This window comes from Phocoena phocoena, chromosome 7 (assembly GCF_963924675.1).
Source record: "Phocoena phocoena chromosome 7, mPhoPho1.1, whole genome shotgun sequence".
Lineage (NCBI taxonomy): Eukaryota > Metazoa > Chordata > Mammalia > Artiodactyla > Phocoenidae > Phocoena > Phocoena phocoena.
This window is the reverse complement of record NC_089225.1, coordinates 92,836,464-92,853,870: the sequence shown is the minus strand read 5'-3', so window position 1 is coordinate 92,853,870 and position 17,407 is coordinate 92,836,464. Positions and strand designations below refer to the sequence as shown.

The 17,407-nt window shown below is 37.4% G+C and overlaps 1 protein-coding gene across 1 annotated transcript in view; it reads left to right on the top strand.

Moving 5' to 3' along the window:
* The window catches only part of BARD1 (BRCA1 associated RING domain 1), a 76,597-nt gene that overhangs the window by 16,612 nt on the left and 42,578 nt on the right, over positions 1–17,407 (top strand). The window contains exons 4-5 of the mRNA XM_065880310.1: positions 12,090–12,643; positions 12,704–13,120. Of these exons, the coding sequence (XP_065736382.1) occupies positions 12,090–12,643; positions 12,704–13,120 (971 nt within the window). The remainder of the gene's footprint in view (positions 1–12,089; positions 12,644–12,703; positions 13,121–17,407) is intronic.

The following is a 17,407-nucleotide window of genomic DNA, read 5'->3' as shown; positions in this document are numbered from 1 at the left end:
AACTATATATTTTCCCATTGTGCTTTCCGCTGAGAACTAATTAGCTGTGGAAAGCAAGTAAAGTGTTTTTGAATCTTCATAATCAGATTGAAATTGTCTTTTTATTGGCCAGATACCATCATTTTAGCTTGTGTTTATGGGAGAACCTTTTCTTGACTGGCAGGATGCCATGAATGATTGATAAAGCTCATATAAAATGGTTGAATTTCTGTTTTGAAAACTTTTGATCTTAGTTTTCCAACATGATGTGTTATTGTCAGCTACTAAAGGTGAAGTTGATTGGGCAAAATAAAGAAATAAGGCAACTACTTTGAGTCGTATTGACCAGGTCCATATTTCTGAGAAGAATTTAAATCGCAGTTTACCTAAGAAAAGTTTTCTTCGTCTAGTTTTCTGATTTTTGTATTGGACTCCATCCTTTCATGACAAAATGTGCTATGGTGATAAAGTTTTACTGATTTTCAGATGTAATTATATATGCACATGTTTTAAAAAGTACTTTAAAAAAATAATATGTAGTACACCTCTTTAAGAGCACAGTGAGGAAAAGTTTTATTAGTTCATCTGTAATGTTTTCCTTCTTTATCAAAGCCAGTGCTGACTTTCTGTTTAAAACAGATTAGTGTATGATCTGTTATCCCTCCCCCCACCCCCTTACCATTGATTAAAACAGGAGTTGTTAATTAAGAGTCCATGCATTTTTAGGGCTTCCCTGTTGGCACAGTGGTTGAGAGTCCGCCTGCTGATGCAGGGGACACGGGTTCGTGCCCCGGTCTGGGAAGATCCCACATGCTGCGGAGCGGCTAGGCCCGTGAGCTATGGCCGCTGAGCCTGCGCGTCCGGAGCCTGTGCTCTGCAACAGGAGAGGCCACAACAGTGAGAGGCCCACGTACCACCAAAAAAAAAAAAAAGAGTCCATGCATTTTTAGCAGTGTTGGGGCTTGGGGCGGGGGGGGATTAGCGAGTCTCTTGAATTAAGTGTACAATATAAAAAAGGTTCATGTCTATGTGAAAGTGGCTTTCCTCAGATTCTTTAAGATGTGTGGTCTGTTAGGAATGTTGGCCATGCATTGAAATTTGGGTGCTATCTATATTTTGTCTGTGGCTGTCATGATGTTTCATTCTTCTTCAGTTGCTGTAGAGTAATATATTAGCTTGCTAGGGCTGCTGTAAGCAAGTACCACAGACTGGGTAGCTTATCAACAGACATTTATTGTCTCACAGTTCTGAAGGCGAAAGTTCTAAATCAAGGGCTAGGTGAGTTTGGTTACTTTGAGGTCTGTGAGGGAGGTGTGTGTTCCAGGCCTCTCCTTGGCTTGTAGAAGTCGGTCTTCATGTTCACATGGTATGCATGTATGCATGTTTGTGTCAAATTTCCCTTTTTTGTAGGGACACCATTCATATTGCATAGAACCCCACTTTCCTCATCTTTACCAATTATATCTGCAATGACCCTGTTTCCAAATAAGGTTATGTTCTGAGGTAATGGGATTAGGACTTCAATATATGAATTTTGGGAGGGACATAGTTTAACCCATAAACAAGTAATGTGATATTTTTAATGGTGATGATGGGGGAGCAGAATAACCTTCAGTGGGTTGATTGTAGTCAGCTATCGCCTGCCGGGGTACTGCGTACCATGTGGTGCAAAGAATTAGATGACTCCTCAAGAAATTTTACTGTAGTTAGTGATGTTTGAATTATCAGTATGGTTTTCATATTTTGTGGACCATGGAATATGAAATGCCTTAAGATTTCATCATTAAAAAAGATATTTAGGAAAATTGCTGAGTGGAAAACAAGTTTTTGTGTGGGACCTGAGGCCTTTTGGAATGCTGTCTTTCTCATCTCAGAGGAGAGGGAGTTTGGGGAGAGAATTATGGTGATTCACTTTCCAAAGGCCATTTTGTGTTCATTTTCCTTATTATAATGAATAATAATTACATTTAGTCATTACCAGACTTTAGCTGTGCTGGCTTTAATAGTTTACTTATTTTAAGATGAATTGAAATTTCACTGATTGCCTAACCTATAATCAGAATTTTAGGATCTTTATTCTGTAGGTGAGGAAATTGAGGGCCTAGGTTAAGCAGGGTGGTCATGCTGTCAGTTTCTTGCTTATTGTTTTATCATTTAACACGGTGCTTTTGTTAGAAGTGTGGGCATTTGTTTTACTTGTTGAATTGTGTTGGAGAAAAATTGGCAGTGTTAAGACTAATTCATATCCTAGAGACTAGACTTAATTAAAACAATTTTTAAAACAAACTCTTAGGTTTTGATTTCAATAATCCATTTTATAATGGTGACATCCTCCTTTGCTACATTTAGAGAAGATGAAATAAGTCTAGAGTATAAACATATACTTTTCTATCTGGATGTGTAATTTTCATGGTACAAAGTGTTTTCTACTTATTGTAAGTTGCATTGTTATCAACTTTTCCTCCTAAGGTCCCCCAAAACAAATTTAGCCTTGAAGGGCATTTGAGGTGTTTTCTTTCGGTATATCCCTTGGTTCCTTATAGTTTATCTATTCAATATATTTCATGTATATATACCTTTATGTTAGTTTATTATCTAGCAAGTACTTCTAAAACTAAAGTATAAGGCAAACTAGGTGAATGCGTAGAGGGAGCTAATAGTTGGGGACGAATAATGGTTGATCCTCTTTATAATGAGGAAATTGGAAAATGATATCATTATAAAATAAAGGTATTAGATTAAGTGATTCCTCAGTTCTAGCTCCAAAATCATATGGTTCTGTTAAATAGTCAGGTGCTGAAGATGATGAATTACGTGGAATGGTTGGACATCTCCCACATTTTCTATATTTATTTTTTTAAACCTGTAGTTCACAATTCATCTTCCAAATGAACCTTGTTACTTTCATTTACTATAAAATATATAATTACTATAATTAAGATGGGTAATTAGGAAGAACTTGTTAAATGGTGGACATAGTATATAGTATACTGGAGATAAAGAAGCTTGATTTACAGTAATACTTTCTCAAATGAACTTCTAAATACTTGAAGAAATTTTTCTTGGTTCAGTGTACTTTAAAGAGAAGAGGTTGTCTGTCATAAATTTTTCTGACAACCATTTATGGATAATTTTACCTTATTCTTTAAAATGTAGTCTGCTTTCTACTAGTGGCATTAAATTTAAAAGTTTTTATTTTCTCTTGCCCCCTATCATATTAAATCAGACCTTGCAGGTGCTGGTTAGGTTTTGTGAAGCATATGTTGGTGTTGGTGACATTAAAAAAAATGCTTTGATTATGTTTTCATAGGATCCCAACTTTCCCTTCTGTTTTCTGGTTTGGGAGAGATCCTGGTCTTTCTGTAGCAAATTACATGGTGTTTCATATATGCTATGACTTTTTTATAATAGATGAAGATGAGCATTTGAATGGCTGTGTCGCTGTTGTTTTGTTTTAAATAGAACCGAATACTTCTTAACTTACAAAAGAATCACTCTTTAGTGAAGGTGTTAATGTTGCACAGATGGTAGCAAAGTACTTTCCTTTGATTTTTAATAAGGGGCTAGTTTGTCAAAGAGTTTTCTCAACTTCTGCTGTGAAACCTATAATAGAGAATAATTTGAAAGGCACACAGTGTACATCATTATAATCCTTTGATGTAGATTAATGATAGCTAAATCACATTTTCGAATCGCCTCCCTTTTCTTTAGTTTATTACTAAATTTTAAGAAAAACACTTGCCTAAGCAGCTCCTTAGCAACATGTGTGTGTCTGTTCCTCGATATTTTGTGGTGTACTCAGAAATACTTAAATTCAGAGAATAGAATTCTTTTAAAAAGTCATCATTAGGAAATTTACTGTGTAGAGGAAGGAGCAATATTTTTCTTCATGAAATGAGTATGATAATTTATCATGCTTAGAAGCGTTCACCCGTAAAAACTGTTGTAGCTGTTAGTATGATTTATGTTCCAACAGTGGTGGTGATTTTGCTTTTTACAGTCTTAACTTAGTTATACTGTGTAAAATGCAGAACTTAAAATCGTGCTTGCTGTACTGGTTCTTGCTTAGTCAGGACAAGATGCATAATCAAAATCTTCTTAAGTAAATTTATTACTGGATGACTAGTGAGATTATTGTGTACAATGTAAACTACATAAATATATGCTCTCTGCATTTACTCCTTTATAAGTTAGGAAATATGTGCTCCTGAGTTTGAAGTTTTGTCGTCTTTTTAGATTTAGATTTTTTAGTTGATTCAGTGTGTTGTTACTACCTACAAGCCTCAATTTTCCTTTAAAATGCCTAATTCTACATTTTGGAAGTTTTATAAGTGTTGAGGACTTCAGAATTTGACATTGTTTTTAATTGAAAATGTTATCAGCTATGTTTAATAATAAATTTATAAAACTCAAGTACGAGTTTTTACAGGCTACCAGAGGATTAACCTTTAAGTCTTTGTAATCCTGAGTCTTTCTTAAAAAGTAATCTTGATAACATTTCATTTTGACCTTTTCTCTAGTCTCGAGATTATGTCGGAAAGGACTTGGTTTTGAAATCTACTTGTCGCTGCAGAGAAAAGACCTTGTTGAATTTAGACATAAAGTCTGTGTGCATGGATCCTCATTCTGATTGTTTTTATTCCCACGATCCTGTCCTAACAGCACTCTTCTGAGCAGGTGATGTTCAGTTCGGATGTAAAAGGGTGTCAGGGGGTCTGCTCTTATTCGGATACCCACTCCTCCTTCCAGCTGGGTTTATCATTTACTGACTTTTCAGTGCAGTGCTTTCCTTTTCCATTTCCAGGAGGAAGGGATAGCTTCTTTGGAGTGGAGTGGAGTTTGACTGAATTCTTTTGCTTGGCAGGGATCATATCTCTGAAATTTCTACAGAGATAAATGCTAATTGTTTTTCAAAATCCACTGTTTCATTTTTTCTTATCTGTTTAAAGTGCTGTCTTTTACTTGGTAGATCTGTTTATAAGGATAGGACTTTTGTACTTAAGAAACATGGGGTGAAAGAATAGGCAAAAGAGATTTTGAACTTTAGAGAAGATCTGAGCTTTTAGTTTATTAATCCTCTTGTGTATTAATAATTTTAAACTGATAAAATAAAGTGTTCTGTGTGAATAAAGAATATCTAAAAGGAATTCAAAAAATGATATTTCATAACTTCCTTTTCTTTTGCTAATATTTTAAGACATGAGAAATGTTGAAATGTATTCCCAGAAACAATAAGAAAAATGAAATTAAAATTACGTTGTCTCTTTTAACTATGAAAGCTTTGTAGGAAGAGCACACTTGACAGTTTTTTATAACACTGTGGTAATGTCAGACATGCTTATTCCCTACACAGTGGCTGTTACCAGTCCTTAGGCGAAAGATGTACCGGGTGGCTGTTGGTTTTCTTCTTAAAGTAACTTAGTGTTAGAACTTGGTTCATTAAAATTTTTCTCTTGATTCCATAATGTTAGAAAACTGTTATACAGAGTTCTCTTCAGCTTGAATGAGGAGTGACCTCTCAGGAGAAAAACATGATTCAAATAATGTCCTTTTTCCTTCTTTTTAAAAAAATAAGACAAATAAAACATATTTCAGTTGTCCTAGTTGGTCATAGGAGATTCAGTCTGTGTTAATTTGGAGAATGAGTATCAGGCAATATGAAATTATTTGTTAGTCACTGTCAATCCTGTCAGGTGGTGGTGGTCATGGTGATGGTGTTTTATCTAGTTTCCCTGCCTTTCTGGTGTTCTTTTTTATACCTGAAATGTCCTCTTGATAATCCAGTTTGTGTGGAGAGAAGAGCACTGAATTGGGAGTTAGGAGACTCCCTTCCTCTCCTTTTTAACTTTAATGCCTCATATTTAAAATGAGAGAATTGGACAGGTGATCCTCCAGATTTCTTCTAGCCCTTAAATTGAATTCTAACCTCCCTTGTATCAATACCTGTCAAGATTTAAGAGAGGATATCAGATAGTTTATTCATCAATTCATCAGTGTTTTCTGAGCACGATTTATGTGCACACCTCTGTGCTGGGCCGACCTGGGTTTTGCCTGCCTGTGTGGGACGAGAGAAGAGAATTTCAAGGGAATATTTTTTAAAGAAAAGTGAATGGGCTTAAAGGCAAAAACAAAGCAAGAGAACCTGAAGAGGGATCACTGCCAGAATCAGAAAGGGAAAACTGTACAGTTCATCACTGACTCTTTCTGGAGCATCTGTTAACAGGCAAGATCAGTAGGTCTGAAAAAATACAATACATACAAAGATTATACTATATGTGTGTAGAAAAAGGCTCACTTCTCCATTGTGTCTCCTCTACTCACACTACTGTGTTACATACAGTACTGTTCCACTTATGACACCAGATGTGTGGGTTTTCCACACATCATGCCATTCTGTGACATCAGCTGGGTGTCTACAGTTTACTCAGTTCTGACACTGTCCACTTGGGGATAGTGTCAGATCTTACAGGTTAAGAGTCCCACAAGACTGCCCCACCGACCCAGCCTCCACTCCCCCCGCCCCCCCACCCCACCAGGTGCCAGTCTCAAGTCCGGATTGTGCTTCTGACCAACTGGCTATAGATTGGAAGCTCCCGTCAACTCCTCAGGTTTGAATAATTTGCTAGAGTGACTCACAGAATTCAGGAAAACATTTTACTTACCAGATTACTGGTTTATTATAAAAGGATATACCTCAGGAACAGCCAGACAGAAGAGATGCATAGGGCTAGGTATACTGAAGGGGTAAGGGGCTTCCATGCCCCCTCTGGGTGTGCCGCTCTACCAGCAGCTTCACACGTTCATCAACCTGGAAGCTCTCTAACCCTGTTTTGGGGGTTTTTTAATGGAGACTTCTTTACATAGGTATGATTGATTAAATCATTGGCCATTGGTGATTGGCTCAACCTCAATCCCTCCTCTCTTTCTGGAGGTCAGGGGGTGGGACTGAAAGTTCTAGCCCTATAATCCAGGTTGGTTCCCTTGGCAACAAGCCCCCATCATTAGGGGCTTTCCAAAAGTCACCTCATTAACATAAACTCAGGTGGGGTTGAAATGGGGCTTGTTATGAATAATAAAAGACACCCATTTCACCTTTTTCATTGGAGCTATTTTGGGAACTGGGAACACAACTAAATATAACAAAAGATGCCCCTGTGGTTCATACGGGAAATTACAAGGGTTTTAGGAACTATGTGCCTGGGACAGTGGACAAAGACCAAATATATATTTCTTGTAAATCACAATATCACATATAGTGTGTACTTAGTGAAACTTTTGAATGTTTACTTAGTGGAAACATGAATTCAGATGCCAGCTCTGTCACCAATTAGGTATATAACTTCATGCAAGTTTTATTTTCTATTTGTTTAATTTACTTAAGAAATGTAAGAGAACATTCTCTTAGTAACTGATTAAGCAATATAAAAGTGTGTAAAGTGTGAAAGTCCCCCCTTCACCCTTTATCCGCAACCAAAAAACACAACATCTTTTTCAGAGGTACTGTTTTCATTGTTTAACCTTCCTAGTCTTTCTTTTATGAATTTATGAAAACATTTGGACATAAACACAATAGAATTTTTAAAAGGTAAATAGGGTTGTGCTACACTTAAAGTGTCTTGAGGATGTTTGCATGTTAATTTGGGCTATTACAAATATGGCTGCAATTAACACATCTATGTTTTCAGGCACATGTATGACTATTTTGTATATTTTGTAAGATAGGTTACTGGAGGTAAAGTTGCTTTGTGAAAGAGCATGTACGTGTAAAATTTGCAAATACTTTATCACATTGCCCCTGAAGTTCCTCAGTGCAGTGCTGCATCTTTGATGATACTTGGCGAAGGGCCTGTCATGGCCTCCTGTACGTACAGAGGGTTGCGATATAGGAAAGGAGCTCTGAGCTTTGGGGAACTGTTTTTATAATAAGCAGAAATAGGCATGCTTTTTTTCCCCTGGGGAGACACTACTGCATCCCTCACGGTGGCTTGCTGCAAACACAGCCCTGAGAAATGGCCTGGGTAAAAAGCAGCCAGGGCCTTGCCTTCTTGGTACATCCTGCAAGAGTGTGTAGGGATGTTTAGGAGCCCGGGTGGCCTGTCTCTTCCAGCATCAGTGTTTTTTCTCTAGGTGCCTTCAGTGATGCAAGCCAGAAACATATGAATTGTTTTTGTCACCTTCTCCTTTATTCATTTTATCACCAAATTCTGTAAATCTTATCTCCTAAATAATTTTCAAATAATTCTACTTCTTTCTTTTTCTACTGTCACCTCCCCAGGCTGTCATCTTCTACTTAGACTCCTCTTTCGGCCTCTTAATGATTATTCTTGCATCCACTCTTGCCTTCTTCCGACCTATTCTCCCACACTCAAGCCAAGAGGGATCTTTTAAAAACACAGGTGTAGTCATGCCACCTGATTCATATAAAGTAATTTATTGGTTTTGTATTGCTCTTAGCATAGGTATCGAAGTCTTTAACATTGCCAGCAAGAATCTGCACGGTCTGACTATTGCTTTATAGTCTTCATCTTTAAACCACTTATTCCTTGGTCTCTCTGCAAGGCAAGTGTACTGGTTGTCTTTTAGTTACTGAAATATATCATACGCCCTCTTGCTACTGGGCTTTAAGCATTTTATCATCTCTCCCCTGCCTATTTGTTTAGTTAATTAGTAGCCTTTTAGGTTTTGTATTTTAACATTTCTACTGCTACAGTACTTGTCAGAGCCACTGTGATCTTTCTAGCGGATGATAGCTATGTAATTGGTCACTGTCCATTCTTTTCTTCTAAAGTTCCTTCTCAATAGCAGCCAGAGTGATCATTCTAAAGCATAAAACATTCTTCTTCCTGAATTGAGTCTGAGTGAGATCCAGCTTGCTTTAGCTGGATTGTACGATCCCATTAAGTTCATTTATTTAGCAGGAGGTATTAATTGAACATCTACTATGTGTTAGACATTGAGTAGATACTGGGGAATGGCAGGGTAGAGATACAAACTTCTGCCTTCCTAGAGCTTATATTCTGATAGGATGAGACAGACAAGACACAAAAAGAGGTGTAAAATAAGTAGGAGGTGAGAATTTGTAAATTTAAATAGAGTGTCAGGGATGATCTCAGAAAAAATGTGACATTTGAGCAATGACCTGTAGTTGGTGAGAGAGTGAGCCATGCAGATATTTGGGGAAGAGGTCTCTAAGCAAAGGGTCAGCAAATGTGAAGGCTTTGAGGCAGAAGCATACCTCTTGTGTTTGAGGAACAACAGGGAGGCCCAGTGGCTGGAATGGTGAGGAAGGAAAGAACAGGAGGTGAGATCAGGAAGGAAATGGAGGGTCTGGTTATTTCTGGCCTTTCAGACTAAAATTGTGGCTTTTATTAAGAGTCAGGTTGACAGTTTTGGTGGGTTTTAGTGACAGGATCTGACCAGTTATAAAAGGACCACTGACTGCTGTGTTGAGAATCGACTTAGAGTGGAGGAGGCAAAGACATCGTCAGGGAGAGGACAAAGGAGGGTGGGGCAGTAATCTAGTGAGACAGTATGGTACTGTGGTGGTAAGAGTGGAGGTGCAAAAAGTAGTCAGATGTTGGATGTATTTTTCAGGTAGAACTGGTAGAACTTGTAATTTGCATATGGGATGTGAGAGAGAGAACAGAGACAAGTTTGACTCTTAAGGGTTTTGTCCTAAGGCAGCCGGACTGATGGATGTGCCATTTACTGAGATGGGAAAATTGTAGGAGGAGCAAGTTTTGGTCATGCTTGGTGTGAGATACTTACTAGGAGTAGACATGCAGGTAGAGTCGTTAAGTAGGCAGTTGAATAGTGGAGCCTGGAGTCCAGGGTAGAGGTATGGGCTGCACTTACACATTTGGAGTTGCCAGCGTATACATAAATAACTGTGTGTATGTTATGTATATATATGATTATTAAGGGAGAGACTGCAGATAAAGTCCTGATCCCTCCCACCTCAGAAGTGAGTGGAATGAGGAGTACCAGCAAAAAACCCCGAGACTGAGCTTTTTATAGAATGCTTCTGCTTACCTGCCTGACTTCATTTCCCTCCATTTTCTGCTCCTTCTCCAAGTTCCAGCCACAATGGCATGCTATCCATTGAATATGCTAAACTGGTTCCCATCTTAGGACCTTGGCACTCACTCTGCCTTCTGCCTGGGGAACACTTTCCTAGATCCGTAAGTGACTGCTTCCCTCTTGTCATTTAGGTCTTAACTTAAAAGTGAGTTCCTCAGAGAGGCCTTTCTTCATGACCTTAGCTGAAGCAGCAAGGTGTTTGTGCAAAAGAGTGCTCACTCACAAAATGTCATTAGGGACAATGATTATTTTCTTTTTTAAAGTTCTAACGAATCTTTTTGTTTTATTTCCTGATTATAAATACGTATTTTTTTAAAAAAACTTTCTTATATAGTATATAATACATACATCGTAAATGTATAACTTGATGAATTTTCACAAACTGAACTTACCCAGAAGAATAAACAGTACTCTAGAAGCCCCTCTCATTGCCTGTTTCCAGTCACTGACTCCTTTCCCCATAGGGATGATCACTGTTCTGACTTAACACGTTAGATTAGTTACAGCCGTTCTATGTACTCTTTTATATCTGGCTTCTTTTGCTCAAGAGCATGTTTGAGTATATAGTTATAGTTCATTCATTCTCGTTAGTTTTTTGTTTATATAGCTCGAGGTTACATTAGATGGTACCTGAAGAGTTGTGACTATTACGTTTAATTCCCGAGATTCATTTTGTCTGAAGTAAGTTGAAATCAGGTAGCGTAGTCCTTTCAACTTTGTTCTTCTTCAGTGTTGTGTTGGCCATCCAGGTCTTTTGCTTTTCCACATTATAGTTACTTTGCTCTTCCATGTAAATTTTAGGATTAGCTTGTCTATTATTTTTTTTTTAAACATACTGGAATTTTCTTGGGATTATGTTACAGTCTATAAATCTGTCTGGGAGAATTGACATCCTAACAATAATGAATATTCCAGTTCATGAACACGGTATGTCTTTCCAATTGTATAGGATTTCTTTCATAAATATTGTTAATTTTTAGCAATCAGAGCTTGTACATATTTTGTTAGACTTGTACTTAAGTATTTTTTTGGTACTATTATAAACAGTACCAGATTTTTAAAAAATTTCAGTTTACATGTTCATTGTTAGTATACAGAAATACAGTTGCAGTTGAACTTGGTACATTGACCTTGTATTCTATGACCTTGTTACAGTCACCTGTTTTATTTTTTTAAAAAGATTCTCTGGGATATTCTATATAGCCAATCAAGTCAGCTGTGAATAGATACAGTTTTATATCTTCCTTTACAATCTGTGTGCCTTTTATTACCTTTTTCTTACCTTGGTGTGCTATCCAGGACTTTCAGTATGACGTTGAATAGGGATGGTGAGAGCAGACATCTTCACCTTGTTCTTGATGACAGGAACAAGATAATAGGAACAAAACAGTAGTTCCAGTCTTTCTTCATTAAGGATGGTACTAGCGGTGTGTAGTTTTCTAGATGTCCTTTATCAGGTTGAAGAAGTTTCCTTTTATCCCTAATGCTGAACCTTTCTAAAAATAATGAATGGATGTTGGATTTTGCTGTTTTCTATATCTGTTGAGAAAAGTCACATGGTTTTCTTTTAGTTTGTTGATACAGTGAATTATATTGATTGATTTTCAAAAGTCTTTTTTTAAATTAAGCATCAGTTAATAAGTCTTAATTTTTTTTGACTACTGCTTATTAAATCTCATACCTGTCTATCAGTCTGTTTATTTATTTAGTATAGCTTTTCTCCATGGCTCTTATCACTACCATACAGCAGACTGTATGTTCTACTTATTTATTTGTATATTTTCTCTTTCCCGTGTTTTGTTCCCTGCTGTGTCTCCAGCCACTAGAACATTGTCTGAAATAAAGTAGGATTCTGTAAATATTTGTTGAACGAGGATATCTGCTTTCAGGGAGTTCAAAATCTAGGAGGGAAGGAAGAAGTACACAAATAAAAGGTGATACACCTTAGGAGAACTATCAACAAAGTTCTTTGGGAGCTCAAGATGGGAGAGATTGTCGTGTAACAGATTTCTTTTCCTTTTTCCTATCAGATGTGAAAGAAGAAACATCTAGGAAAAGTTTATTTAGTGATGCAGAATATAAGAAGAATTCAATAAAAATGTGGTTTAGTCCTCGAAGTAAGAAGGTCAGGTATGTTGTGAGTAAAGTTTCAGTGCAAACTCATCCTCCTGTGATAAACGATAAAAATGCTCAGCAGGCCTCCATGTACGAATTTGTCTCTACAAGCCCTCCAGTGGATGTTTCTGAGAGAGCTAAGAAGGCTTCCACAAAATCTGGAAAAAAAAAGAAAAAGAAAACTTTGGCTGAAATCAACCAAAAATGGAATTTACAGAAAAAGGCAGAAAAAGAAGACGGTAAACTTGACTCCAAAGAGGAATTTAAGGAAAAGCCAGTATCCTTCTGTAGCCAACCATCTGTTACTGCTAGTCCGCAGATAAATGCTAAAATAGACTTACTAGCAAGTGGCTCCATAACAAAATCTGAATGTTTTAGAAGCTTAACTGAAGTCTCTTTACCATTGGCTGAGCAAATTGAGTCTCCAGAAATTGAGAGCAGGAATGAAGTAGTGACTCCTGAGAAGACTGTCTGTGAAAACAAGTCTCCAGAAATTGAGAGCAGGAGTGAAGTAGTGACTCCTGAGAAGACTCTCTGTGAAAACAATCTTACATCTAAGAAATCCTTGCCATCAGGTCATAATGGGAAACGTGGGCGTCGCAACAGACTTTCCAGTTCTGTTTCTAAGAGATGTAGAAGCAGCAGTCCGAGCACCAGTGAAAATTCTATTAAGCAAACAGTGCTCTCAAAAAACATGCCATTGCCTGGATGTTCTTCACCACCTTCAAAGAAACTTGAAGTTGGTGACACAGTGAGGAGGAAAAGCAGTAATATATTAGATGAATCCATTAGCCCTTCACCAGGTACGCCCCCTTCTACACTGAATAGTCCAAGTTACAGACGAATGATGTGTAGTCCCTCAGGAATGAAGCTATCGCCCAGTAGTCTTATGGCTATGAAAAGAAATCATCGAGGAGAGACTTTGCTCCATATTGCTTCAATTAAGGTAGGATGCTTACTCGAAAATACAACTTCAGAATGAGACCCAGTATAAAACAGTTTCTTTGGAGTTTGTGGAAAATGATATAAGATTACTAGGCTAATTAACCTAACCAGATGTGATACTTCCTGTGAACCAGAGAAGCAGAAATTCATAAGGACTGTATCCCTACCTCAGAGCAGTGGCCCCTAGTCCTGAGGAGCTTGATCTTGCAGGACAAAACCAATATTTCCGTATTTCAGCTTCAGCTTTGCCAAGTGCTTTCATTTTTGTCTATTCCATAATGTTTTTTGTCAGTTTTCACCATTTTGTTTACCCATTCTTCTCATGCTTTATGGACATAGACAGACAATTGCCAAGTTACTGCTGGCAACACATCTTTATTACCTAACTTCAGAGCTCAGGGGCAGTGTGAGAGGGGATGAACTTCTGTATTGTTGACACTCCTAGTGGGTACTGCCGGGATCTGGGAGGTTGCGAGACGTGGTCTGTACATTTCTCCAATGACCTGAAAATTTGACTGTCAGAAATGGCTCCTGTGGTTCACCACAAAGGGGCTTCTCTGGAGCCCACAGTCATCCCATTCCTTTTCCTAGCCTATTTACTGAGTTACCTTTATTTCCTCTACACCTGGGATGCGGCGGTGTTCGTTTTTTGGAACCTGGCTAGTTTGCTGAGCATGTGGTGTATGTACTTGTAGTGGTTAGTCTTTGAAATTGATGCAAGTGCCGCACGTAGAGGGGAGCAGTTAGCATCGTAGCTTTATAGACTTTGGTCTGTGAATTCATGCAAGTGTTATGAAAATACAATATGGGAGAGATTAGTACTAAATTAGTGTAGCTTTTATGATCTTTCAGTAAATTGACTGGGAAACCCTTGGGTCCTTTGCATGGATGGGGAACTTTGGGAGGTCTAGAAAGAGCCCCTTGAGACCCTGAACATGAAGCTGGTGAGCAACATAAAATGTCTGGGAAGAACATGGAGTAGGCATTGAGTCCAGGGATTCCTGTATTTTTCTGTGGAGAAAGGGAAAAGCACAAAAGTGAGTTTCTTCCAACACTTTTTTTTTTCTTGCTTTATCTTCCAATAAATGATGAATGTAGGATCTCTACGCCTGATGCCAGTAAGGGGAGAACCTGCAACATGACTACTTTCTAGGCATTTCGTATCCTATGAACAACTTGAATTTTTGGAGTTGGCTCTGGTTACGTTTTAGTCTGATTTTTTTCAAAGCATGATTTTAAAAAGCAGACTATATTTTTTGTCCTCTTTGTTTTATTTATATCTGTTTGTGTGTGTATTATATAATATATAAGGTATAATAATCCTAACATAATGTTATTAATGCTTCATAGATATAAGTAGCTAGCATAATAATAAATATTTTTTGTTCATTTTTCTGGCTAATACATACATGTAGACTGCTTTAGTTTCTACATTTTGCTTACTGGGAATTATTTTCAGACCAGCAGTTAAGCATCTGCTTTCATTGGTAGAGAATTTTTCACTCAGTCGTAAGAATCATTTATCTTTATTAGTGAGGATCTCTAGGACCTAGAGTCTAGGCCATGGTTTGGCACATCTTTCTTAAAGGGGCAATTAGAGTAAATATTTTCGGCTTTGTAGGAATATAGTCTTAACTATTCAACTCTGTTTTAGTGCAAAAGTAGTCATAGATAATAGGTAAACCAATAAAACTTTACACATGAAATTAGGTGTCGGGCCTGCAGGCCATAGTTTATCTGTGCTTGGCGTAGGCTGTGGAAAAAAGCGCAGTGGAATCTTAAGACAGGAAAGAATGCTGGCATGATGCCATCTTGGTGAATTTTCTCCATTGATATGTTCAAGATTGCTTCAATACAAGTTTTGTCAGATTGTCATTTTACTTAGCAGTTGTCTTGCCAGAATTAGAATTACTCATTTTGATTCTCTTGAATTTATCAAATACTATACTGTCATTCATTGGCAGATTCTGATATAGTACGTTTAAGAAAAGTTAATTGATTTCTATTGTTTTTTAAAATGCCTATTTAACAATAATGTCCTCTTTTACAAATTTATTATAAGTTGAATGCATGTCCCCGTCTCAGCTGGATTTTAATAATCAAACAAATACTTGAAGAAAAATCAAAGGATTTATCAGTATATTTATCCTTTTATAAATAGTATGCATTTCATTTTCTATCCTAATTTTTTTGTTTACAACCGAGAATGAATAATCTGTGCATACTTGAAAGCCAAGTGCTGCAATCCTGCTATCTTGTTTATGCTTTGTATCCACCTCCTTCAGAAAAGGATTTGAGGTGGCTCTAAAGTTAAAGCTACAGTTGGCCTTTGAACAGGGCAGGGGTCAGGAGGGCTGACCTCCACATAGTCGAAATCTTCGTATAACTTTTGACTCTTAAAAGTTAACTACTAATAGCCTACTGTTGACTGGAAGCATTTATTGATAAAACAAAGTCGATTAACACATATTTTGTATATTATATGTATTATATACTGTATTCTTACAGTAAAGGAAGCTAGAGAAAAATGTTATCAAGAAAATCATAAGGAGGAGAAAATACATTTATGGTACTGTACTGCATTTAGATAGCATAAGTTTACGTCATCTGTTTATAAGATGAATCGTCTGTCAGTACATGCATCAACGTTGTCTTATATGATACAAAACACTGTAGTTGGTATATGTATTACTAACACTAGACATCAAAAATGAAAAGATATTGTGAAGAAGAAATTCATATTTATTTACATGTATAATGATTCATGCATTGAAAAGAAGCAGCAACATGATTGCTTTATTGTAGACTAGTGTAATTGATAGAGTTGCATCACTGTAGCCTAGCTATATACTATAAATGAATCATAAAATTTTATGGCCTAAGTATTACAGTCATATTCATATTACAGTATTGGAAACATCATTACGTTTTTTTAAAAACCACTTACCTGTGATGATAGGCTAATGGGCAGTTTCTCCAATTACAAGAGAGAGGCATCTTGTATGGTAATGTAATTCTTTGAGAGCAAAGTTATAAAACAGTAAGAAGACGAACACATTATTAATTTTATATTAAATATCACCTTATGCCTATGTAAGGATAAACTATTATCCAGATATATTTTATGCATTCATGACATACCTAACTTTTCTTAATTTTTTGATAGTTCTGTGCTACCTGGATCGTCTGCAAGGTTTTTCAAATTGTCACAAATATTCCCAAAACTTTCCAATATATTTATTGAAAAAAATGTGTGTATGAGCAGACCCGCACAGTTCAAATCTGTGTTGTTCAAGGGTCAGCTGTACTATAACATGGATTGAGGAGCAGGGAAAAGGAAAGAGTTACTGCAGCTGAGTCATGAATACAGACCTGATGACTTTGCAGGTAGCCGGAACAAATGAGGTTTTTTGCTGTCAAAGATAGATTTTGTTGTCGTTATTGTAGTTGTTATTTTCCCCTGAAACATCTTATAGACATGCAGTGTCCACATTTTCCGTGTTTCCCCCAGATCCTAAGTGTGCACTGTTGCACTGTGCATGCCTGGTGGATACACTGAGGGCATAGAACCCCACAGTAGTTTTACTCTTCTGTTGGGCTAGTTAGCTTCCCTTGCTACGGTGATGGCTTTATAGAATGATCTTTGAACTTAGTCACGTCATTAATAAAATTCTTTAATAGCTTGCCCCAGACCTACCTACGTCTGGGCATCTTTGTTGGCCATAACTATCACCCTAGTGGAAGCTACCTGTATTTTCTTGTCCTAACCACTTGAAATAGTTTCCTATTGCTGTCATAACAAATTTCCACAAATTTAGTGAGTTAAAACAAGGCAAATTTATTTTCTTACACTTTTGTAGGCCAGAAGCCTGGTATGAGCCTCACCATACTAAAATCAGTTCGTTGGCTATGCTACTTTCTGGAGACACTAGGAGAGAACCCGTTTCCTTGCTTGCTTGGGTTGTTGGCAGGAACTGTGTACTTCCTTCTGGTTGTAGGACTGAGATCCTGTTTTCTTGCTGGCTTATAGCTCTCAGGTTCTAGAGGCTGTCACATTCCTTGGTGAGTGGACCTCGTCCTCTGTATTCAGAGCTGACAGCAGCAGGTGGAGTCCTGATATTCCATCCTTCTGCCCCAGCCGGGAAGAGTTCACTGCTTTTAAGGACTCATGTGATTAGATGGGAACCACTCGGACAGTGCAGGATAAATCTTCCCCACCTCCAGGTCTGTACACTTAATCACGTTGCAGAGTTCCTTTTGTTGTGTAAGGTAACATTGTCACACGTCC